Source organism: Triturus cristatus, chromosome 5_1 (assembly GCF_964204655.1).
Source record: "Triturus cristatus chromosome 5_1, aTriCri1.1, whole genome shotgun sequence".
NCBI lineage: Eukaryota > Metazoa > Chordata > Amphibia > Caudata > Salamandridae > Triturus > Triturus cristatus.
In genome coordinates, this window is record NC_140587.1 from 247760992 (window position 1) to 247787141 (window position 26150).

Sequence of the window (26150 nt, forward strand, 5' to 3'; positions counted from 1 at the left end):
ATATAAACAAAAATCCGATTGGCCGCACTCTGCTCATCCTACCAGCGTGTTACCCCAAAGCATTGTGGTCCATGAAGTAGCGTCGGCGGGTACGCCTATGCCAAAAGTTTAAAATGAAAATGAGTGTCGCGTTAGCCATCCCTGGACACGTGTTTCGAGGTAGTTGCCTCTCGTCAGCAGGGAGTAGGTGTGTGTGTAGGGTTGCTGCGTAGGCTGCCAAAAGTATTCTCAGGTAAAGTACCACTCAAGGCGCGCAGGTGCGTAGCCATGGGCTCGTCAGCCCCACCGGCTCAAGGGAGCCTGAATATAAACAAAAATCCGATTGGCCGCACTCTGCTCGTCCTACCAGCGTGTTACCCCAAAGCATTGTGGTCCATGAAGTAGCGTCGGCGGGTACGCCTATGCCAAAAGTTTAAAATGAAAATGAGTGTCGCGTTAGCCATCCCTGGACACGTGTTTCGAGGTAGTTGCCTCTCGTCAGCAGGGAGTAGGTGTGTGTGTAGGGTTGCTGCGTAGGCTGCCAAAAAATATTCTCAGGTAAAGTACCACTCAAGGCGCGCAGGTGCGTAGCCATGGGCTCGTCAGCCCCACCGGCTCAAGGGAGCCTGAATATAAACAAAAATCCGATTGGCCGCACTCTGCTCGTCCTACCAGCGTGTTACCCCAAAGCATTGTGGTCCATGAAGTAGCGTCGGCGGGTACGCCTATGCCAAACGTTTAAAATGAAAATGAGTGTCGCGTTAGCCATCCCTGGACACGTGTTTCGAGGTAGTTGCCTCTCGTCAGCAGGGAGTAGGTGTGTGTGTAGGGTTGCTGCGTAGGCTGCCAAAAAATATTCTCAGGTAAAGTACCACTCAAGGCGCGCAGGTGCGTAGCCATGGGCTCGTCAGCCCCACCGGCTCAAGGGAGCCTGAATATAAACAAAAATCCGATTGGCCGCACTCTGCTCGTTCTACCAGCGTGTTACCCCAAAGCATTGTGGTCCATGAAGTAGCGTCGGCGGGTACGCCTATGCCAAAAGTTTAAAATGAAAATGAGTGTCGCGTTAGCCATCCCTGGACACGTGTTTCGAGGTAGTTGCCTCTCGTCAGCAGGGAGTAGGTGTGTGTGTAGGGTTGCTGCGTAGGCTGCCAAAAAATATTCTCAGGTAAAGTACCACTCAAGGCGCGCAGGTGCGTAGCCATGGGCTCGTCAGCCCCACCGGCTCAAGGGAGCCTGAATATAAACAAAAATCCGATTGGCCGCACTCTGCTCGTCCTACCAGCGTGGTACCCCAAAGCATTGTGGTCCATGAAGTAGCGTCGGTGGGTACGCCTATGCCAAAAGTTTAAAATGAAAATGAGTGTCGCGTTAGCCATCCCTGGACACGTGTTTCGAGGTAGTTGCCTCTCGTCAGCAGGGAGTAGGTGTGTGTGTAGGGTTGCTGCGTAGGCTGCCAAAAAATATTCTCAGGTAAAGTACCACTCAAGGCGCGCAGGTGCGTAGCCATGGGCTCGTCAGCCCCACCGGCTCAAGGGAGCCTGAATATAAACAAAAATCCGATTGGCCGCACTCTGCTCGTCCTACCAGCGTGGTACCCCAAAGCCTTGTGGTCCATGAAGTAGCGTCGGCGGGTACGCCTATGCCAAAAGTTTAAAATGAAAATGAGTGTCGCGTTAGCCATCCCTGGACACGTGTTTCGAGGTAGTTGCCTCTCGTCAGCAGGGAGTAGGTGTGTGTGTAGGGTTGCTGCGTAGGCTGCCAAAAAATATTCTCAGGTAAAGTACCACTCAAGGCGCGCAGGTGCGTAGCCATGGGCTCGTCAGCCCCACCGGCTCAAGGGAGCCTGAATATAAACAAAAATCCGATTGGCCGCACTCTGCTCGTCCTACCAGCGTGTTACCCCAAAGCATTGTGGTCCATGAAGTAGCGTCGGCGGGTACGCCTATGCCAAAAGTTTAAAATGAAAATGAGTGTCGCGTTAGCCATCCCTGGACACGTGTTTCGAGGTAGTTGCCTCTCGTCAGCAGGGAGTAGGTGTGTGTGTAGGGTTGCTGTGTAGGCTGCCAAAAAATATTCTCAGGTAAAGTACCACTCAAGGCGCGCAGGTGCGTAGCCATGGGCTCGTCAGCCCCACCGGCTCAAGGGAGCCTGAATATAAACAAAAATCCGATTGGCCGCACTCTGCTCGTCCTACCAGCGTGTTACCCCAAAGCATTGTGGTCCATGAAGTAGCGTCGGCGGGTACGCCTATGCCAAAAGTTTAAAATGAAAATGAGTGTCGCGTTAGCCATCCCTGGACACGTGTTTCGAGGTAGTTGCCTCTCGTCAGCAGGGAGTAGGTGTGTGTGTAGGGTTGCTGCGTAGGCTGCCAAAAAATATTCTCAGGTAAAGTACCACTCAAGGCGCGCAGGTGCGTAGCCATGGGCTCGTCAGCCCCACCGGCTCAAGGGAGCCTGAATATAAACAAAAATCCGATTGGCCGCACTCTGCTCGTCCTACCAGCGTGTTACCCCAAAGCATTGTGGTCCATGAAGTAGCGTCGGCGGGTACGCCTATGCCAAACGCGACACTCATTTTCATTTTAAACTTTTGGCATAGGCGTACCCGCCGACGCTACTTCATGGACCACAATTCTTTGGGGCAACACGCTGATAGGACTAGCAGAGTGCGGCCAATCGGATTTTTGTTTATTAAATCTAAATGGTCGCACCAACCTGCGCGTTACCCCAAAGAACTGTGGTCCCTGTAGTCAGCGTCGGCGGATACACCTATGCTCGTGTCGTGAGTGCAAGTGTGAATAGCGTTAGCCATCCCTGGACACGTGTTTCGAGGTAGTTGCCTCTCGTCAGCAGGGAGTAGGAAAGAGTGTAGGGTTGATGTGTAGGCTGCTAAAATCATTATCAGGTAAAGTACCTCTCGTAGCAACGCAGGTGCGTAACCTGAGTCCGTCGACTCCCCGGCTCATGGAGCCACTAAATAATTAAATCCAAATGGTCGCACACTGCTGACCTACCTGCATGTTACCCCAAAGAACTGTGGTCCCTGTAGTCAGCGTCGGCGGATACACCTATGCTCGTGTCGTGAGTGCAAGTGTGAATAGCGTTAGCCATCCCTGGACACGTGTTTCGAGGTAGTTGCCTCTCGTCGTGCGGCCAATCGGATTTTTGTTTATATTCAGGCTCCCTTGAGCCGGTGGGGCTGACGAGCCCATGGCTACGCACCTGCGCGCCTTGAGTGGTACTTTACCTGAGAATATTTTTTGGCAGCCTACGCAGCAACCCCACACACACACCTACTCCCTGCTGACGAGAGGCAACTACCTCGAAACACGTGTCCAGGGATGGCTAACGCGACACTCATTTTCATTTTAAACTTTTGGCATAGGCGTACCCGCCGACGCTACTTCATGGACCACAATTCTTTGGGGCAACACGCTGATAGGACTAGCAGAGTGCGGCCAATCGGATTTCTATTCGCCAGACTACACGACGCCGAAATATAAGGAACTGCCCTAGACTGGATCCGATCTTTCCTCACGGGAAGAAGCCAACGGAACAGACTACCGCCCTTCCTCTCCACCCCCCCAGAAATCACCTGCGGAGTCCCCCAGTGGTCATCACTGAGTCAGACCCTCTTCAACATCTACATGGCCCCCCAAGAAGTCATCGTCTGACAACACGGACTCAACATTGTATCCTACGCCGACGACACCCAGCTCATCCTCTCCCTCACCAGAGACCCCACCACCGCAAAACTCAACTTCCAGAGAGGAATGCAAGACGTCGTAGTCTGGATGACCAGCAGCTGCCTAAAACTCAACGCCGAGAAGACCGAAAACCTCGTCAATGTATCCCATTTGACTCTTGGCTGTTTCTCGGCCCAGGCCAGTCTAGTGAATAGTTTGCGAAGGAGCCCAAAGACAGAGCACAGGAGTATTATCTGGATAAAAAGGAATAGGAAGAGGAACCTAGGCAGGATAACCATCTTCATTAAAGAAATGCGGCCTATCAGGGAGAGGGGTAATTTGATCCACCTTTTGATGTTGTCCTCTAGTTTTGAAATGGCCTTCCCGTAGTTCTCTGTTATATCAACTGCTGGATCAGTAAGTATTTGAACCCCCAGGTAACGAATGGAATCTGTAGTCCATTGCATGGGGAAGTCTGACGTGGCTGGGGTAGTTACTTGGGGTCAGAGGAAACATCAATGATTTGAACCAGTTAATGTGAAGTCCTGACATACTCCTGAATTGAACCACTTCAGCCTGGACTGGGTTGAGGTTGCCCCCTGGGTCAGGAACATACAGCAGGGTATCATCTGCATAAGCGGAAATAATTAACCATTATCCTGGGAATTCCCGTCCCCTGTGTGAGTGATATTCAGGCAGCGCACAGGCAACGGGTTCATCAACCAGGGTGTATAGGACCGCGGACAGTGGGCAACCCTGTCTTGTCCCTCTAGTTATGTGTATTGGGACAGTAACTTCCCTGCCAAGCTGGACCCGAGCAGTGGGTTGTGCATACAGTCATTACCAATTGAAGAAAAATATCTCCCACGCCAATTCTTTGCAAAACTCCCTTTATGAAGGCTCACTCTACAGAGTCAAAAGCCTTCTCAGCATCTAAAAATACCACTGCTGCTTTGATCCCCAGGTCGAGCCTCTGGATTGTGCCGAATATGGTATGTAAATTTGAAGTAAGGCTGCGCCCTGGGACAAACCCTGACTGTTCTGGGCGAACCACCAAGGGCAAGAATGGGGCCAATCGATTAGCTAAAATCTTGGCGTATATCTTGGTGTCAACATTTATACAGGACAATAGTCTGTACGAGGAGCAGGCCACTGAAGGCTTCCCTGGTTTCAGTAGTATGATAATCAAAGCTTCTCTCATGGAGGCGGGCATAATGCCGGCTTGGGCCATATGTTCATACAAGGTCATGAGTTGTGGGATCAACAAATCTTGGAAGGACAGTAAGCCCGTCTATACCGGGGGCGCTGCATATTTGCTGATGGCTATCTTGACCTCCCCTGGGGAAACGGGGGACATGAGGTACTCCCAATGCACGTTCGATAATCTGGTCATCTGTATGTGTCCAGATAGTGAATAGTATCAACTTCATGGGGGGCCTGGGAGGTGTACAGCTGCGAGTAGTATCTATGAAATCCTTTTGCTATGTCTTGGCTACTACGCAGCGGCTGACCTCCACTTCACGTTTGGGGCGCAGCAGTGCTGCTTACGTGGCCCCTGGCTGGTCTCCCTCATCGTAAACCCTGGCCGTGGTGTACTTGCCCAAATGTTTGGCCTCCCTATCCGCTGTGTCTTGGTACTCCTCTAGAGCGGCCTTAATGTTGCCAAATATATTGATGTCCCATGTCTTCTGAAACTTTTGCTCTATCGTTGAAATGTCCTGCTCTTGTTTGTTCAGTCGATTCCTCAGTGATCTGAGCACTCCGGAATGTTTAGCTATAGCCATACCCTGGATATATGCTTTAAAAGCCTCCCAGATGGTGCTGAAGCTATCAACTGACCCCACACTTTTCTCAACGTATATCTCTATGTAGAGATTTCTGTCATAAATGCTGGGTCGAGAAGAGAGTAAGGAGGAACCCTCCAAAGGAATGTTGGCACCTGCCTAGCTTGGCAATGTAAATCTGCGGGTGGAGAAAGCATTTCGTAATGTGGCAAATTAGGCCCTTGGATGGCAGCCAATAGTCAATTCTTGTGTGGGTGTCATGCGGTGCAGAGTAATGAGTAAAACCCGCCATGTTGGGGAAGAGGGGCCTCCAAATGTCCTTTAGTTCTAAGCCCTCCATGAGATCTAGGATCACCCCAGGCTGCCGCCAAATGGCGACGCGGTGGACATTTTGAGCGGTCCTTTTGGGGATCCAAGATACAATTGAAGTCCCCGCCTATTATTATTGAGGAGTTTCTGCAGCGGAGCAGGCTGCTACCCGCCTATTATAGAATTGTGGGTCATAGGCACATTTATGTTTACCTCTGTGACACCGAGACCCTCTTTCTGGCATCTTACAATAACATACCTGCCGTTGGGGTCAGTTTCAAGTCTCTGCACCGTGATCCCTGATGTTGGGTTCACCCATGTCAGGACTCCCCTAGCATGTGACGTGAAACCTGCTGTGGAAACCCTTCCCTGGAGCATCTTGTGAGCTAGCATGCTGCTATGTGGGGATAAGTGAGATTCTTGTAGCAGCGCAACATCTATTTGATGCCACTTCATGTATGCAGCAACCTTCCTAATCACCTGTGGTCATTAAGCCCCCTGATATTCCATGTTAGGAGATGAACCGTACTACCCATGATCAGTGGGAGTGGCAGGAATGCTGTGTGCCATAGCCCTACCTGCAGTGCATTCAACATTATTAGTCACAACATACTCATACGTGCTTTGTAGTCCTCTGTAGTTCCAGTGGATGTCTCGCCACCCCCCACCATCCCCCTCCCACACTATGCATACCCGAACCGTGCATAAACGAAATCCCCCCGAATCCCCTAAACTCAACCTGTTGAACCAATTAAAACCCTAGTAGGCTAAAATAAAGCAAATCCTTCAGTGGGTCACACAGTGGGGCAGATGTTGCCCATCTCCAACCCAAAAGTGTGCCAACCGGCACAATTGTTAGGATCATATTGTTCCATATATGGTACGTGTCTTTGTTGATAAAGTCCAACTGGCCTGCCCCACCCCACCAGAGCACTGTAAGATTTTAAAACAGAAGAAGAGAGTAGAACCCCCCTTCCCCCCAGGCAGGGGCCAAGGGCATGCAGTTAAACCCTCCAGAGACCAATAACTTCAGATGCTGCCGTCACACCATGTGGACCCTGCACTAGGCCGGTGCAGCGCACGGACCGGCAGAATGTTCATTGACAGTCCCTGGGCTGGTACTGTGGTCCTGTCGCCGCTGCACCCACCCCACACCAGGTCCGCCCGGGCCAGAGCAGACCAGCCTCCGGCCTCCCGGTCCCAACATTGGAAGCTGTGTGGGCTAATGAGTCTCCTCTTCATTGACAGTCCCAGAGACATTTTTGGAACCAGCAATTTTCCTGCGTTTAATTAATTGCAACACTAGGAGGGATCCATAAAGATATGTGTTTTACCATCCACCAGGACTTGTAGCTTTGCAGATACAGTATGTTATACTCTAAGTGGAATTCACGCAGTTTCCTTTTAGCAGTCTGCGTGCTTCCTGGACCTGAGGTGTGAAATCTGGATATAGAGACACCGCTATCCCCTCATAGCGCAGCTCTTGTAATTCTCTGGATTTCGTAAGGGCGCTATCGCGGTAGTTGAGGAGTCTCGCTATAATTGGGCACGGCGGCGCCCCCAGGACCGACCTGGGGGCCAGCGAACAGTGCGCCCTTTCCACCACAAACATTGCAGAAAAACAATCTGAACCTAGCAGTGTGGTAAGTAGGTGCTCAACAAACGGCTCCATATTAGGGATGTTTGTGGATTCCGCGATCCCAGTGATGCGAAGATTATTCCACCGGGAGTGGGCCTCCAGGTCCCCCACCCTGGCCTGCACCGTCTGCAGTTGTTTTCCACAGCAGCCTGAGATCTGGTCGCAGAATTTATAGAGACTTCCGCTTCAGATACACACTGTTTAACGCAATCAAGCCTGCCCGCTTGCTTGTCTAATCTTTCAGACATCCTGTCCATTCGGAAGGATAGGGCATCTAGCTTACCGTCTGTCTTACTAAGACTGCATTGCATGATAGCTGTTTGATGTCTGTATAGGAGGCGGTGTCTCTGGATTCAGAGCCCGATTCTGAAGGGTTCTTATCTTGTTCCTACTGCCTTTGCGATTTCCGTGGTTCGAATGGTAGCTTTGATTGCGATTTGTCTGACTTCCCCATATGGTAGTGTCACTCGTGGCACCCTTTACCACTGGTACCGGTTCTGGGCAAGAGGCTGACACCGTGCAGCCGCCCCACCAGTGCGATGCAGGTAGCACTCAAGATCAGCAAAGCCGTCGCAGATGCCCCGCAGATGCCAGAAGCTAAAATGCGCGGCACTCAGGATATTAGAAGGCCGCAAGCAGGTGAGGTACAGAACACCCGCCCCCAAGCACAGCAAAGCTCCTTGGCTCAGCAAATACAGTGATGGCACCAACCTCTGTTATGGGGCTTATTTTATGTGTCCGCCGAGGCTCTGGGTAACCGTTCAGGCCCCTGACGTTATGCAGTCTATCTGCCCCAGAGCTCTCCCAGCTGCTATGTCCGAGGCCAGGCCGCAGTGCGCAAGAGGGAGTCCGAGCGGGAGGTGTGCCCCCTCCACTCGATGCACTCTTCTTTGATGAGGGGGCCAGAGCGCCCGATGCCGCTGTTGCATATGCCAGCGCCTCCTCTGCTCTGCCTCCAAGCCCCCAAACGTGGGTAAGCCCAGTCTCAGGGCTGCCCCGGCCTTATCCCGCCACAGACCGCAAAGCACCACCACGGGTCACCACTGCAGGGATCACACTGCACCAGCCGCATCAGTCTGCCCATCCACAGTGTTGCAGGCAGCCACAAAATCCACTCGTCTTTCTGGGTGCCAGTAGGGTCCGAAAAGGGCACCGCTGAAGCTCATCCTGCCGCTGGGAGCCGCAACGGCGCCAGAGGCAGCGCAGTCAGTTGTCCCAGCATCATCTACAGCAAAACCGCATCCACCGGCAGCGCTGCACCGCCGCACCAACCCAGGCGGACTTTTCTCTCCGCCACGCACCAGGGCATGCAGGCAAGTCCACTATTGCTCACCTCGGCACTCCGGGAAAAGCCAACTTCCGACATAGGACTCTGCACTGCAAGGCCGCAGCAGAGGTGCCGCAAGTCATCTAAGGAGGAGGTAGGCCGGCCAGACCGCACCCGGACCCCAACGCAGATCTGGAGAGTATATCACCGTCCCGGGCGAGCCAGCCACTGCACCCGTCGAAACCGCCCTGGTTCCGGGGATGGGGACTGCGTATTCAGCAACGAGGACACCAATACTTAGTGAGGATTGTGAAGGATAATGAGCCGGTTACGGCAGAGCAGCACTAGTGCGCGGCCATCTTGTAGCCTGGCAAGCTCCGCCCCCGCTTAGTATACATCTTTAAGCCTCAAAATTATTTTCAAACCTCTTACACTCACTGGATGATGTCATCAGGGATGTATTTGAGATGTCATGAGTGATGTCAAAGAGCATGTCATGATTGGTGTAGTATTTGAGGTCATAAGCAGTGCGTTGCGGTGGCGTAAGCTATAGTTAGCTCAGGCAACTATAACTGTTGAATTTCATTGGTTTTAAATGGGTGAAATCCGAGCCTAGCTATAACATCCCTTTGGTTTTTTCAATGAATATATATAGATGCATATATGAATCAAATAAGTTGTTACAACGTAAAATGTGTTGTAAAATTGCACGACATAAAATAACATGTTATAAAGGTTTACATGCATGTATTGGCATGTCTTGTAACAACAGCTATTCGGTAAAATATATCAAGTGCAACGCTGGCCTAAAATATTTGCTATTCTTTTTGCATTTCTGACTCAGAGGCGTTTCACGCTTTCTGTTTGTGAACAGCGGGTTCTGTAAAGAGGGCATTCAGAAAGACAACTGCTGTTTGAATTGAGAAGCTGTATTATTTTCATTGAAATACATAAGTGCTCTTTAGCTGATGAATAGAGAAAAGCACAAAAGGCAATTGTGTGGAGCATTTAACAACCTCCTTGGCAGTACTCCTGTAACTAAATATATTGTTTTCATGGTAAATATTAGTGCTGCGCTAAAAATATGCATAAAATATCTCTGTACATTTTGTTTCCTTAGCCTTTCCGTTGTGCCCAGTGCCATTATTCCTGCAATATAGCTGGTTCCTTGAAAAGACATTACAATAAAAAGCACCCAAATGAAGAATGTGTCAATGCGGAAGCAGAAGTGCTTTCTGTGGAGAACATCATTCAGCAAGGTAAGGTCATTGTCATAAAGCAAACACCAGAAACGATTCTGTTTTATTTGCTCCATCCATACTCACAGGCTGGATGTTGGTAAACTGTTTTTGTATGCTGTTGTGCAATGATGGAATAACACCGCCATTAACTTTATGGTGCGATTTAAGAATAAGATAATATTGTTCTAAAATATGTTTTTTTGTGCCTGGTGTCCCCACATAGTCACGTAAGCACTGTAAATGGTTGGTTGTGAAGCTGTTCCACCCCTGCTTCATTTAAGCCAAGGACTAATTCCCCAAACTATGGCTTAACCTATATCCTAAGGCCTCATCTAATACAAACGGCCTGGGGTAACCTGCTTCTGATACCATCCTTGCGTTAGGTGTGTATGCTGCAGTGATTATTGTAGGTCCACCTGTTAGACTAGTCTGTACGGCTTATCTAGGCACCAACCATTCAGAGCCTACGTGCTTTCTATTCCACAGAATATCCTTCTCTCTGCTCAACAAGCATTTTGTGGCACTTTTTCATTGGCTCTTTTTGGACATAGTCCATTTTGTTCTCAGTTGCCCCTTAGTAGTCATTCTTTCTGGTTCTCTTGATATTGTCTGTTGGATCTGTAAGGAACTTTTGGTAAAATCATACTAGTTCCTCCCATTGGCCCATGCTATAGGCGAGCACAGCCATGAGCTAGTGCAGATATTCTCCCTGGTTCTCCTTCTGTTGTTGGCTGGCTTCCTCCAGTCTTCTGTCACCCATACACCTCGCTGTACAAAAAGCAATTCTTCCATGCTTTAATGTAACCCACTCAAAACATTGCCTTATCAGGCTGGGCTCAGAAATCAATACTTCTTTAGCAGTTTATCTTCTAAGTTCACACTACTTTGAAATTCCATGATATAAAAATAAAACATCCGCAGACCAGTAATCCCTATTTTATTCTGCTCCAGCCCCATGCCTGTGAACTTATTTTTTCTTGCAAATGGGTTGGTGTGGTATCGTGCTGACTCCTGTGGTTCATGTACAGTTAGACACAGTAGTTGAATGTCCAAATACCAGATTTGCTCTCAATGCGGCTTAGGCATCATACTATGAGTAAACCACAGGGAGATCTTGCTCAACAGGCTTATCTTGCTCCCAATGCATTTTATGGTGTTTAGCGGTTGAGCATAGACTAGCTAGGTTTGTACCCAAGGGTTCGCTCTGAGCCCATTCTGTGAGTTAATTGTGCCGTAGTCTTGAACACCACATCTACATGCCAGCTCCAGTTTTTCTTAGTTTAACAGCTGGGGGCACAAAAGACATAAATTCAATAACACGTCTAGTGCTGTAGTTAAATCTTCTAGTGCCGACAAGTGCCACATGTTGCACAGACTGTTCTTGTGAGTATGAGTGAACCAAGGTTGGAGCTCTGTCTTTCACGAAGATGATGTTTATGAGAATGCTTTTTTGTCATTAGGCCAGACAGTCTATATGATATGCCATCCACAAGAAGCTTACCTCCTTGAGAAATGTACCTCTTCAAACACAACTGGTGATGTAGCTTCAGGATCCATGCTTGAGATGGGGAACACTTGCCATATCAAACACGTTTTAGAATGTGCGAGAAAAGATCTAGAGCGGTGTATATTATTACTTCCACTCCTACCATGTTCTCATGAAAGGCATGTTCTTAATATGGCTATGGGCTATTCCTCATTTCTTTGACAGAGGACAATTGGTGTTAAAGATGTCTTATTTCTCATCCTCATCTAAAAGAGTAAGAATTTCATCTGATGTTTCAGCCATTGACATCATATAAAAAGTTTCCCCATTTGGAGGTTCCTGCAATTATCTAGCCAGTGGATCTATATTGACACGTGCCATATATGGCACTCTGTTTGACTTTATTCCACCTGAGGAACATTCATTTATATGTTACCAGTACAGGATTTGATATGCTCCTTTAGGTCTCTCATGAAGGCCCATACTGGACTAAGTCTTTAAGGGCTATTTGGTAAGATCATACTGGTTCCTTACACTGCTCTGTGCTGTGGTCCGGTAAATCCAAGAGTTAGTACAGGCATTGAAAGGAGGACCATGCTGAAATGGGAGGAGGCTAGCCCTGAAAGTGTGAAGACAAAGAAAGTTAACAAGTTTTCTGACCACTTAGACAAGCATGCGTGTGTAATGTTGCTCACCTATTCAGCTCTGTGCTGTTCTATCTTATCCCTGGTGCCATTGTGAAGGCTTGGTTGGAATACTGTAATGGCAAGCACCAGATGGATATTACATTGATCTAAGGCGAAAGATGTACCGGAACGTGTGGCTCTCTTTTGTCACACTATTATCAGTGGGAGAATCCAGAAGTACAGCTTCAATATCTAAAAAGAACTGACTTTCCAGAGATACTGTTTAGATTTTCTTGAAAGGAAGTTGTGCAATGCAGGCTAAGATAATATTGCTACCTGTCATTTTAGTGCTGTGACCATTCCAAAGCAGCCCCTAAGAACATGCTTCTGAGTTTGTCACTGGAAGACAATAATGGCTTCTCATGTCTTTTGCAACCCTTAACACCAAAGGGAAAATCATTGACCTACATTTTAACCCCTTCGCTGCGGCGGAAATTCCGCCACAGCGCTGGGGGGTGCGGGGGGGCAGCGCGGTGGCCCGGTGCTCATGACGGAGCCACGCCGTCATGAGCCACGGTTGGGCTGTGCTCATGACGGAGTGGTTCCGTCATGACTCCGCCCACAGCGCTAATCGCCCGCACAGGCGGGGAATTAGCGCCGCGTGGGCGGCGCGGCCGCCAACGGCCGCAGCATGGCGGAACCACTCCGTCATGAGCACACGGCAACCGTGGCTCATGACGGCGTGGTTCCGTCATGAGCACGGAAGGAGTTAATGACAATACTCTTTTTGCTGCAACCACAGATGAAGCCGTCAGCCCGTGCATGACAGTGTCAGTGATTGCATATTTAATTTGGTCATCTTTTGAGACCTTCTTTGTAACTGCAATTTACATCTTCAGCTGGGTCTGAATGAGAAATCTGAGGTGTTGGTCCATGGATGTTATGTCTATGCACAATGCAAAGATTACGCAGACTGTTGTGATGGTCAGAAAGGGAGCTGACCTGGAGCCGCATGCAGAGGTTTATTCTCCTTAGCCCTAGTATAGGGGGATTTAAAGCAAACAGAATGCTTTTCTATGACCATTGAGGCTCATTTCCCTTTCAAGCCCACCCTACTTCTTTGCTGCGTGTCATTAGGTCTCGCGCCTAGCGATGTAGTGCGCAGCACTGCTCGCGCAGCAAGAGTCTTTTTGTCCGGGGTTCCAAAACAGAGCCAGGAATCGCACACGCTTGTGCGTGTGCTTTTCCTTTTGTGTGACACGATTGGCCTTTGCGTACGTCTTTTTATAAAAGACTGCATGCAATTGGCCAAAGGCGGGTGCATATCTCCGCCCACGGCCTATTGGTATCTGTTACGAGCACCGGCCGTCATGTGCTTTCAATTATCGTGCCCAGACAGGGGCACGATAATTGAAAGCACATGTCGAGCTGTGGCGCGCACGCTCACCACTCACTGGCTTCTTTGTTTTGGATCCATTTCACAGGGAAGCAACTAAACGAAAGAAGGAAAGAGAGGTGGGCTGCTCGCGCGCACCACTCACGGGCTTGTTTTCTGGTTTATGTACCAAACTGTGCTTTTGGAGATGGTCGTAAAATACATAAATTGTGGCAGTACACTTTCACAATTTAGGAAAGAACTGAAGTTCTTAATAAAACTGTCCCTCACCTACGCCAGAGTCACTTTCTTCCAAAAACAAAATACCAATTTCCGAACTGGTTCTCGGGTGTGAGCCGCCTGGCACCACTTTGCGCTAACTTCAGTAACACTACAGACACACGAGGCACGGGTAGTCAAAGCTCCCCACGCCAAACGTTAATTGGGTTTTGTTTGTGTTTTTAAACACGGCTACCCCGAGGAGATGTCCGCTGGCTTCCTCCAGGGCTAAATGCTTCAGGAACTGACCGGTCTGGATGAAAACGAATTCCTCTTGCGGGATTAGCATTTGCAGATGCAGGGGCAGCAACACCCACGTTCGAAACTTAAAGAAAGCCCCTTCCATGCAAATGCCCTTCTTCACCTTTCAGCTCCCGAGTGAAAATGATTTATTTTCCGTCCCAGGTTCTATTCTGGTGGGGGCCCCTAGCACTAAGAATACGTTGCGCTTACTACCTTTGCCCAGGCGCAGACTAACGCGTCACTGGTGTGTTCCCGGATCACCCCATCCTAGGGTGTGTAAACGGGTATGCGCTTTAGCTTGCAACATTGTAAGCTAAAGCGCTGGTGTCGCCATTGCTTCGAAAGTAAAGAAATAGAAAAAAGTGTTTTCTATTTCTTTACTTTGGAAACCATTGTGGCACCTGCGCTTTAGCTTACCGTTTGCAAGCTAAAGCGCGGGTGCCACAGGTCTCGCGTTTGAGACTGTTTGAGCTATTGGCGTTGTCATTTACAATGGAAATGGCTCAAGCTCTTGCAAATACGAGACCTATTGCTTCGTAAATGCTTGTATTGCACCCGACTGGCTGTGCAGCGTTTCGACGATGCGCAATGGAAAATACTCGGACTCTGAACTTTTATCCGGTCAGAGTTGCCGAGATAATAATTAATGACTCGTATTCTGCCTGTTCTAAGGCTTTATCCTCGATCATCTGTTTACAAAGAGGCGGGCTCCTGCCATGGGTCTTATTGGGCCTGCTGAATGACACTTTAATGTGCAGTTTAACCCTCCATCCTCCCCTTGTACATTCCTCTGCGGCTGTACTTGGGGCTGGAGCGTTACCCCAGAACTGTGAAATAAATACATCGAAGTGCACACGTCACTTGTGTACACGCCATCACATCACACACAGGGTTCAGGGCTTCATAAACTGTGAGAAATTCAGCCAAAATGCTGCAGTGACCTTTGAGGGCGTGACCTGCCAGCAGCTCTCAGGCCCCCTCCGGTATGGGCGTGCCCGCCCTCGTTTAACTTCACACATTGGCACAGAGGGCATTGGCGCAGCTGCAGCCTCGGAGCTGCCAGACAGGCAGGGCAGGTATTGATACACAGTCAGCACCTCCTAGAGGACGCCAGAACTGGAGACCCGAGTAAACACGGGGAGCCTTGAAGTCCTCACCGGCAGAGTTCAAGGATCTCACTGTTCGACAGGTGAGCTACTCGTTCTAATATTAAATACAAAAAAACAGTAATAACTTACAGCAAACAAAACCCCTGTTCCTCGCCAAGCAGACAATATGCAGTGTGTATTTGCGCCGTATTTACTTTTAAGTAAAAAAAAAAGGCTCTGTGCATCAAAATGATTACATTAAACTTGTAGCTTTTCAAAAACACATTGATGGATGAGCTACAGAAGTAGGGGAGTAATTTTGTCCCATCTACTCTGCCAAACATTCGGTTCTGGTGCAAGTGTTTCCCGAGCTGCAGCAAAATGACATGTTGTCATTTGGACGCTCCCAACAAGCCAATAGAGAGGTCATTTGTTACAACATTGCACCATCTTGTGGTCGTCTATGGTGTCGTCCAAGGCAGCTAATTCCAGTGCAACTCATCACTATCCTATCTGATCTCCACTTCATTTGTCCACTGTTGTTCTACTAACAATGGTCTCAGTTTCCTTTAGTTTATCACTGCACCTGCTCATTCCTGTGTCTGAGGCAAGCACTTGCCATGTCTTCGGGAAAAGACGAGGTGAAGTATGTGTTTTGCTTGTTTACTTCTTCTCGCAGCCTTTTTGAATTTAATAAACTAGGGTTATGTTGCATAATACACTACCTTTGAACAATAGTGTGAAAGTATATGTTTTCAAAACTTGCAAGCGTCTCCATTGCCCCATCCTTCCCCTTAATGTATCCCCGCTCACATGTGCTCAGTCAGCAAATTCTCTTAGATTCTCTCGACTCCTTCTTCCCCAGAAAGCGAGAAAGGTGAACCCACGGAGGAACTAAATTAGTGGTTTTGCCCTTTGATTTGTTGGACAGTTTAATCTGTGCCGCACCCCACATCACACTCATTTGGGTGGTTCATAAACCTCAAACCATTAAAGTTCAGGCTTATTTTCTTGTGTTCTGAAAAGTCCAAAGTGGTCTGTTTACTTGGCCTCTGGGAAATGATTGAGAGTCCTTTGCTCTTTTTCCCCGCAGTGGAGTAGTCAGGTGTAGCAGCCTTCAGAAGAGTAGTTTGTGATGATGGCTTCTGTTTATTGGTAAATTGTCTCTGCGTTGCTCACACACACGAGTTGGCACATAAGCAAATGCAATAATGACATTAAGATTAAGTCTCCAGGCTACTTTCAATGGAATTCATCTGCAATTTAGCCAAGCGTGCTAATCTACGTTTTTCCCATCTACACCTGGCTTTAGTTGCCTTCTACTGGATCTCTGTCAGTGTTGGATGGTCTGCACTTTAAACCCAGGGACTTCAACGATGTTGACCTGAAAATGGTCTTAATCGCAGCAATGTCATAGGGCAACGTAAATGAGGAAAGATTTGTTCTAGCCCATTTACTGATTTCTACTCCGCATCTTAAGATGATTCTCTGTAATGTGCATATGTACACAACACTTGGGCTCTTGTAGAATACCTTGTTTAATCCTTCTCTGTGATACAGGAATTACGTTAAGTGTGGAGTGCAGGCCTCTAGGGCAGTGGTTCTTAACCTGTGATCCGGGGATCCCTGAGGGTCTGCAAATCCTACTCAGGGGGTCTGTTGCTGCTTATAAAATGAAGTATTAATTGGTTAATAAAGTGTGTATCAATAAAGAAGCAACATTTAAAAATTTTAAACGTTCTTTAAATGTGAATACATTTGAAATGTGAGTCTAAAAATGTTGTTTACATCCTCTGATAAATTAGTGGGAGTAGAGCAAGTGCATCAAACAAAATATAGTACGGAACTATATATATATAGCGTGGAATTGAATTTAGAACAACTCCAACCTTCCCAATAATATTAAAACTGGTCTTTCATATTTGTTGGTGAATTAAATAAAATATTTCATAATTTGTGTATTTGGTTGATGAATCCTTGTTTCTGTGTATGGTTTTGTGTTTCAAATCATGGGAAATACGTAGGCCAGGAGGCCTCGACTTCCATTAATGACTCCGTGGCGGTGGGTGGAGATTCGAATAGTGATTCAATGAGGGACCCGGGTTCCAGTAATGATTAAGTGGGAGTCACGAAGTCAAAAGGTTAGGAACCTCTGCCTCAATACATCAATGGCTCAATGGATAGAGCAAGGCGTCCCTTCACTTGTTGGTCTCCAATGGCATGCTGGTAGACCGCCTCAGTTTCTTTTCAAAGGCGTAGCACATAGCCCCTGATCCCAACCTGTGAGGTGAAATCCTCTGTGAAACAGAAACACCTGTTTGCATACGGTTCAGGATTACAACACAGATGCAAGCAGCGAGTTGTGTTGAGCTAATTTTCACCACTCAAATCTGGCAGAGACCAGTCAGCAAACCGTGCACATGCGCAGTTTAGAATGGGCACTAACCTGTGAAATTACCATTTGTATTGCTATTCTTACATGCTCAAAGAGAAATCAGGCACATATTAAGTCCAGTAAATGAAGATGATGAAGCAATAAATATTTATCTTACGTGGTGCTTGCACCCTGGATGTCACACAGTTAAGGCGACACTCCAGATTCAGGGGTGAGGAGGTGGTTTTCGATCTGTTGATTATGCGTTTGTTCAGGCAGTTTTAATTATCCATCGCTTAGGTAAACCTAAACAGGAAAATGCTAACAGCGGTCTCACACTGGTAAGGTGTACGGAGAATCATTGTGTTCACTCGCAGTGCGTGTGCCGTGAACTGTAAGGAAATGGGCCTGTGGCCTACAATAGTCTTTGCTCCAGAGACCTAGCTCTCTAGATCCTTGAACTGGTCCCAGGGACGGGCCAGCAGGGGCTTAGCTTGGTCAGTAAGATTAGGTGTGTGTGAGCTTCAGGTTTTCCGACAAGCATGCTGGCACAGCATGTTAAAATACATTGTCGAAAGCAGTGCAGTTTAAGAGGCAGTAAAAAAGGAGTGGAGTGCAGATTCTATGGGGTACTTAAAACACAATATAGCCTTATAGGCCACCATAGCGGGCTATGCTGGCAATTAAAGGCCCGCTCCAGCATTCGGCTCGGGCCTTTAACAACGGAGCGGGACTTTAATAGCCGGTATAGCCCAGCTACGAAGGGCTATAAGGGTATTAGAACATTCTGCCACTGGAGGGCAGAATGTTCTAACAAGTAACAGGAAGGCTTGAGGGAGCGCAAGGGGATTGAAATCCCCTGAGGCTCCCTGAAGCCTTTGTTCACAGCCACAAAGAAGCACTGGAATGTTGGAGCTTCAGACTTATACCAGCCATTATAAGTCCAGAGCTACTCCATTGTTTTCAATGCAGCTCCCAACATTCCAATGTTCTAATATAGCCTTTTAGCCTGCCGTAGCGGGCTATACCGGCTATTAAAGGCCCGCTGCAGTGTTAAAGGCCCGAGCCGGAGACGAGGGACTTTAGCAAGGCAGTGGGGCTTTAATAGCCGGTATAGCCCTGCTACGAAAGGGCTATAAGGCTATTAGAATATTCTGCCACTAGAGGGCAGAATGTTCTAACAAATTATACAAAGGCTTCAGGGAGCGCGAGGGCATTGAAATCCCCTCAGGCTCCCTGAAGCCTTTGTTCACAGCCACAAAGAAGCATTGGAATGTTGGAGCTCCGGGCTTATACCAGCCATTATTAGCCCGGAGCTACACCATTGTTTTCAACGGAGCTTCCAACGTTCCAATGTTCTAATATTTTTTAAAATAACCAACATTTTTCAGACATTTAACATGGACGAGAGACAGTGTGTGTCTGTGTTTAAGGAAAGCGATGCCAAAGGGCAGTTTAAGAGGCAGTAGAAAAGGAGTGTAGTGCATATTGTAACAGGTCGTTAAAACACAATATTTTTTAGAATAACCAACATATTTTAAGACATTTAAAACATAGACGAGAGACAGTGCGTGTGTGCGAGTGTTTTTATTTGTGTGTGTATGTAAGAAACCCAGTTGAAATCTGTCAGACACCTTATCAAACATGGCTGTAAACTCCTGTACCGAACTATTTACTAGAGGATAGATTTATTAGAGGGTGTAACACTCCAAACACCACTCCTGAAGCTACACCTCTGCGGGGCCAGCCTCCATGTTATATCTCCAGAGTTTCCACTTAATCAAAAAGATGTGATTTTTTTGCTAGAATGCATGTACAAATCTGCAATTTATATTTATTAATCAAATTGTGCATGTTTGCGAGTCTGCCTTATGGACCATGGTTAGGGTGTTGAACATAATACATATTTATTAAGCACACATTTTGAAGGCATTCATAGGCATCTACATTCATACAGGTCTGGCACAGGTATCATCACCCTGTCGTCATGCTGCAATTCATTTGCATGTATCGCTATTCAGCGCTGATGCCTTATATTGAGTTCTAGACAGCATGTGCTCTCCTCCCCCACCATTCTGACATATGTGTCTGTAACTCAGGGGTCAAAGTGGGTTGGATCGGAGGGGTACGATGTGCCCATACTGTTTTTTTATTACTTTTTTCTTTAGAAAAACTGTTTCCCTACTTTGTGTGCAAAGACAACCGTCCCAGGACGGTTAATTCCGACAGTTGAAATGTTGAAATGCTTACGCTGAAGTAGAAGGCAAGGTGCCTCGTGTAATATGAAATGTAGGAGGGGCAGACAGCTAAACAAGCCTTGCTGACAGGGTGCCTGCTTCCCTGAAAGAAATGTAAATGTGCGCAACTGGTCAATCTGCAAATATAAAGGGTGTATGGAAGTTGGTATTGGCTTTAATCCACGGAATCACTTGGAGCATCTGATGACAAAGATTTATTCTTTTTGAGAGTTATTGCAAGGGAGTTCCCAGCTAAGCTGTGAAGTCTGTACTACTTTTAAAATACTGCTTTGAAAAACAAGTATTGGCAAAGCCAATAGGTCTCTGCTTTGGCTGGGACAAACTGACGGTTTTGGAAGTAGCAGCACAGTAGAGAGGCTACAATAAGGGGACTACTTTAAGTGACACATAACCTTCCACAAAATGCTATAAATTTAACAGCATAATGCTAGCAAAAGGTAACCCAAATACTCCTTGAGAGTTTGAATAAATACATAAAATACGAAAATAGCTCCCAAAGTGATTACTTATTGTCTCATTCAGAGCAGTTGATTGAATTAATTAGGGAGGTAAGTGTAAAAAGTAACAGACCCAAAACAGAACTTGATGCATGACTAAATATTCACGTACATTGTAGTAAGTAGTGTTTTAAAATTATTTATGCACAATGTTATTTTGAAAACACAAAGTGGTTCACTTGAAGCATACAGACATATGCCCAGCAATAAATAAAAGCAATGCGACAAAAAAGATTCAGGTACAGATACGTACATCTGCACAAAGGCAAATAGTGTTTATGGGCTCTTTAGATGTTATCAAGGTAGCTTTTGGTTTGGTCCAGACAACCATCAATGTTTTGGTCACTCTGTTAATTAATTGACGAGACAATCCTCAGGACTGCATGGAAATGGCAAAATGTCTGACCCGTTATTCAAAAATAGACAGGAAAGCGAAAATAAACAAGCAGGTCCAAAGTAACGTGTGGAAAACATCAAAAAGTCAAGAACGAGAATGAATCTTGCAGAAGGGAAGGTGGACAAAGTCAAGCCACAAGAAATGCAAAGAATGAGATCAAGGGAAGAAAGATGATGATAAGAGAGCCAATCCTTTCATTTACTTCTAAGCTAGAATCCGTATTAATAAACCCTGATGTGCCCTCTGTTTCCTGCATTTCATGGAGCGCTGTTGTAATAACATGGTTCAGTTGGTTGAAGATCACATGTATGCAAATGAAATAAGGAATATAACACGAATGAGGCAATAACAGACGAACCGGGCTGGATGAAATTCCCGATCAATAAGTATATTATAAATATGATTGTAGCAATAATTGGCTAATAAACGTACATAATGTACAGGGATTGCTTAGTCTGAGTGAGGTGGTTACGTCTTGCACAGCAGAAGGATACAGAACAAAACATCCGCAGGGGCTTCCGAGTCACAAACTCCATTTCAAGGAGACGGTCATGCCGAAAAGACATTATTCATCTTTTCAGAGAACAGGCTGCAAGGGCTACAATGGACACCACACCCACACTTTAAAGCGTGCAGCGCCTCAAAAGCATTTTACCCCATGCATGCGGAATGTACACGAGGCCATACCCAGCTCATTCACAAACACAAGTGCTTAGAAATAAAAGGGGCCCCACCCTTTTTGAACTGCTTGCTCCACGGAGCCGGAACAATCAGCGGGCTGGGCTTGAATGAGCCCAGACTGCAGCCATGCTCTTAGGTCCACATGCTCTGAGAGTTACAAAAGTATCTTCCTATGAGGCAGTGTGCCCTACCCCTGGGACCTCCGGGGAACTGCATGCCTGTGCTATGCGCACAAAGCTACTAAACCAAGATTGTTCTGAAGCGGCATCTTGGAGCTGGATTTTGCTGAGACTTTTGGAGCGCCACTTATCCAAGAAAAACTCTACTTTTTAAAAACCGGTTCCATATCTGTCGCAAAGAAAGGTTACTGATTTGGTGCATTCAGCTTCGATTTCTGGCTCTGCTGTGAATCCCAGAATAGAGGACAAGAATGCAGAGTCTGTAGGCCTCGCTAAAGCATATCTTTAACACTGCAATTGGGACAAAATGCTGTGGTGCGTCTGAGGAGGCCTGTGGGGGAGGAATCACGTTACCAAAGCTGGGACAGGCTCCAGTCTCCCTCTGGCTCCCAACTCAAGTGCACGCGCATCATTTTCAAACCACACTATGGCGTACTTCAAAGTGTTTACAAACTGCTTCCGAAAAGCTCAAAATGCCCCACATTGTATACGACGAGCGACCTTTAGCACCAGACTCGGGGTGTACATTTATCCATCATATACGTCCAAAGGGGAGCAGCCTCTTGCACCTTGCTTTCCCTAGGTACCCCTCACTACTTCTTTTTGAAGGATTCCTCGCTGAGGGAACATAGAATAAGCAAGGGTTTAAAAAGAGTTATCCTCTCTATGCAGCTTCAGCAACGAATAGGAAGCCGTTGACGATGCAAACGCAGGGAAAGGGTCAACCCAAGGCAGACCTGATATGCTGCAGGATGGCTCCGTTTATTCATCGTGATTGCTGCTGAAAAGAAAGTGTCTGTGAGTCACAATTTCAAACTCTGCCAGGGCCTACTCAGGCTTCCATCCTTCCTAAATTACTGAGCTTAGGACCATTAAAACTGGTTCAGAGTAATCGGGGCCGACGCTAGGCATGGGCAGTGTGGGCAGCTGCCCAGGGCCTCCCACTCCGCCTACCAGCATGGGGCCTGCACAATTGCAACACTCCACCGACCCTCATGTCCCCCTGCCAATCCAATTGAAAGAAAGGTGTTTGTTTACAATTGGGCCCATTGGAGAGGGCACTCTCCCTGGGCCTCTCAGGAACGGTGTGGAAAGGCCTAGGGGAGGGGAGCTCTTCCTCTTGTCCAAGTTTCAAGGAATCACACTTTGCAGGTTTGTCCTGCAATTCGGCCTTCTCTCAGGCTGCCCACTCAGAGACACTGCAGGTCGCCCATTGTCCAGCACTTTAGTGCCCCCACAGTTTTAACTCAGCCCACAAGCAATTCTCACACCTTCAGCCCAAAATGAGCTGTAAAAGAGGTGCTTGTAAGTGGCTGAGAGGAGGAGGTACGACCCAGGAAGAGTCTCCACAAAGAAACTTCCGGAGCCCAGAAGGTGCCACTTATGTAAATTAGAAGAGCCTCGCACATTCCCTTTCGCCCGGGGCCCAGAAAATCCGAGAACCGGCCCTGAGAGTAATGCCTTTTATGTAATGCATTGGGAATCGAAAACTGTGGTATTAAGCAGGCTTGGGACTCACCTGCATTTGAAACTGACATGCGCGTTGCACCCGATATCTACCGCCGGGATGTTAACGACCAGTGGCGTAGCTAGAGCTTGTGGCGCCCGGGGCTATCCCTCAGATTGCCGCCCCGGTGGGGGGCGGGGGGGGAAGAAAGGACAGCACACACTTGAAAGAGGTTCGAGAGACACGTAGCATCACCGCTAATAGTTACCTCGATCATGCAAGTTACATGCACATACATGACACGGTCCAAGGCTACACAGTTGAATACACCAGTGACCGGCAGTACAAAGGAGGACACACAGACTGCATGATCTATCTGGGCACTCAGAAAAACCACATGCGACATCTATCCGAAAGCTGTGTGAACGATTACCTGGTAATCACCTCAGCACAATGTAAACATGCACATACATGACACTGTTCGGGGATCCGTCATTTACAGCTGACAATAAATGACCAAACATCATGGCCCCCCCCATTAAAGCAGTGGGGGCGTGCACAAACGTGATGTGCTCTAAGGACCCAGAGCCAACTTAACAGTGTCGAAGCCTGTAATTCTTTATCTTTCAAAAACAGCAAATTAATTATTCACAGGGAATGACTCACTGTGTGCCCTTAGAACTAAACTCAGCACAAAGGGGTCAGTCAGCTCCACAGCCTTGCCAACACAGACCAGATACAAAGCCCGCTCTGGTGGCCCAATGGCAACAACCAGGGATCACGCCCTGTCATTACTTCTAAGCAGCAGCAACCAACTCCCTGGGACCCAAAGCCAGCTTGTAATAGTGCATCTCTCCTTCAGAGCAGCCTCAGCACACACATGGTGCACAGCCTACCCAGGGGGCCCAAAGCTAAAATACAGGGAGTGGAGACACATTGTCATCACAATCCTTAAACACAGCTGTAGGGGCCATGGGAATATGTTCAACCCTATCCAGGGACTCCGTGAATAATCAGAAGAAACAAGAAACAGTACATTTTTCTGCATTTTGTTTTCACATTACTTTCATGGTAACCAACAGTGTTAAAAGTCCGCAAAAACAGTAAAATCATAATAACGTGTCTAGTATGGAACGCCAAGGCTGTGTAACACACGTCCCTGTAACACACGTCTTCAGCTGCCTCCCAGACCCGAATGTAGGCACGGCAGAACCAAGGTCTGGAGAAAAATAACCACTTAAAAGAAGTCCGGATATGAAGTAAGTTATGTGTGCTTTTACGCAAGTGTGTTTCAAAATGTCCAAGGCTCAATCATTGGACAGTGGTAGCTTGCTACTACTGGTATCGCTCTACTCACAGACATCCGGGAATAAAGCCCTTCATCAGATCTTTACGCATTTCAAAAGGTTCATAACCTTAGTGGACACAGACCTGGATGCGCCTAGACAACTGCTGACTAACTGGAGCAATCACACTGGCAACCTGCAATCACAACTGGTGCTCTCGTAACCTAGGCCCTGGTGCCCTGGGATCAGAGAATACCAGGTTCTTCTCTTGTATCTTGTATCTCAATCTTTTGTGTTCCTTTCCTCTCACAAGCCAAAATGCTTAAGGTAAATAGCTCACACAACATTCAACTCTCTCTAGAACTCTAGGCTCTACAGATGAATGCATTATTTAGGAAGAGAGAGTAGAAAGGCTTGCCTGTGCTCGCAGGTAAATGTATCAATGAGAGAATGGAAGCAGAGAGGTCAGTTTATCCCTGCTGTTTCCTGAGGAGAATTACAAGAAGACATCAACATAAGGGCAGGGTACAGACTGATATTTACCCAGAGACAGGTGCAATAGCCCACATGTCTAACTGGCGCTAACAGCACAGCCACCACTTGCTCAGATGAAGACTTATTCCACACTCAGCGCTTATATTACAAGTATCACTCATATGTCACAGATAGCAAAAGTACTACTTACGTGCCACAGTGACCACAGCTATCATCACATGTCAAAGGCAGCTGATTAGTACCATTCATCTGATCAATCCCTTGCTCTTCTGGTTAATTTCTTACTCAGTACAAACAGCAAATCTATCCTTTAATGTCTTTGTCAGCAGAGCTACTCTCACCAGACAACAGAGCATTCCCAAACAAGTTACAGGGAGCAAAGCTATGCCTTAATAGCAGCTGAGCTATCCCTGGATAGGTGATTGTCCTTCTGACAATCTGTCTGCACGGTGTCTAAGCAACTAGGGAACAGGGAACCAGTGAACAAGAGGGGTTCGGGAACTAATGCTTTCAGGATGGCGTTTGGAGAAAGAGAGCCTCTCATACTTTAGTGGGACAGGTAAAACAAAGGAACCGGGAGACGCAATAGATAGGCCTTGGAGACAGAGAGACCTCAATATTGAGCGGCTTTAGGCTGGGAAACATCAGGCAGAGTAGAAATGGAAGGCTAGAACAAGACAACAGAGACAATGCAAGCAAGAGACAGGCCAGTTCCAACTACAAGGATACAGGCAAATAAGAACCTAGGGTGGAATGTTTGTATTATAACCTAGATGAGGAACAATGCCTACCAAAGGAGAAACATAAAATCCACAAATATTGCACTAGAATGACTCTTACATCAACCACCTGTGTCATTTAGAAGGGCACATGGCATTACTTTCAAACAACACTACCATAGCTGACACTAATTAGGGGGAAGGATTCAAGGCCCTAACCTCCACTGTGAACCACCATGCAGAACCCCCAAACACACTCAACATTAACACAGGTTAGGCTGGAAAGTGTCAAGAGACTCTCCTCCCCCCTAACTCCCTTTATAGAACAGCTCTATGAGGATAACCAATGTCTTCCAAGCCAGCCACCCACATTAATGTGATTCAGTTCCTCTACTGGAAAACCTCTGATGGATGAATCACAAACGCAGACTGATGTCTGCATAAAGTGCCGAGGCCAAGTAATTGGCTAACTCTGAACCATATCTGGCAGGTCAACATAACAGAACTGCTGCTACACATGCTAAACAATGCTCTGTGTGTTTGGAAACGTTGCATACCAGCTGTCCATACTGTCCCTATGCTGTGTGTGAATTAGCGAAGCTTTAAGAGACCGTTCCACTTAAAAAAAAATAAGAAATCAAAATGACTGTCCTTGTCAATTTTTTTTTATATTTAGCTGCTTACAATTGTGTTTCCATTATTTTTTTATAAAATTTCCCAAATTAAGCTTGAATATTGACGTTCAAACAGTTTGAATCAAACTTCTATGTAGGTACACCAGGAATACACTGTTGTATGTATCAAGTCTGCATC

The 26150-nt window shown here is 47.1% G+C and overlaps 1 protein-coding gene across 4 annotated transcripts in view; it reads left to right on the forward strand.

Moving 5' to 3' along the window:
* ZFAT (zinc finger and AT-hook domain containing) overlaps positions 1-26150 on the forward strand; it is a 1096910-nt gene that overhangs the window by 774295 nt on the left and 296465 nt on the right. For all 4 annotated transcript variants that reach the window (XM_085604879.1, XM_085604878.1, XM_085604880.1 and 1 more), the window contains one exon: positions 9787-9925. In XM_085604879.1, coding sequence (XP_085461005.1) covers positions 9787-9925 — 139 coding nt within the window. The remainder of the gene's footprint in view (positions 1-9786; positions 9926-26150) is intronic.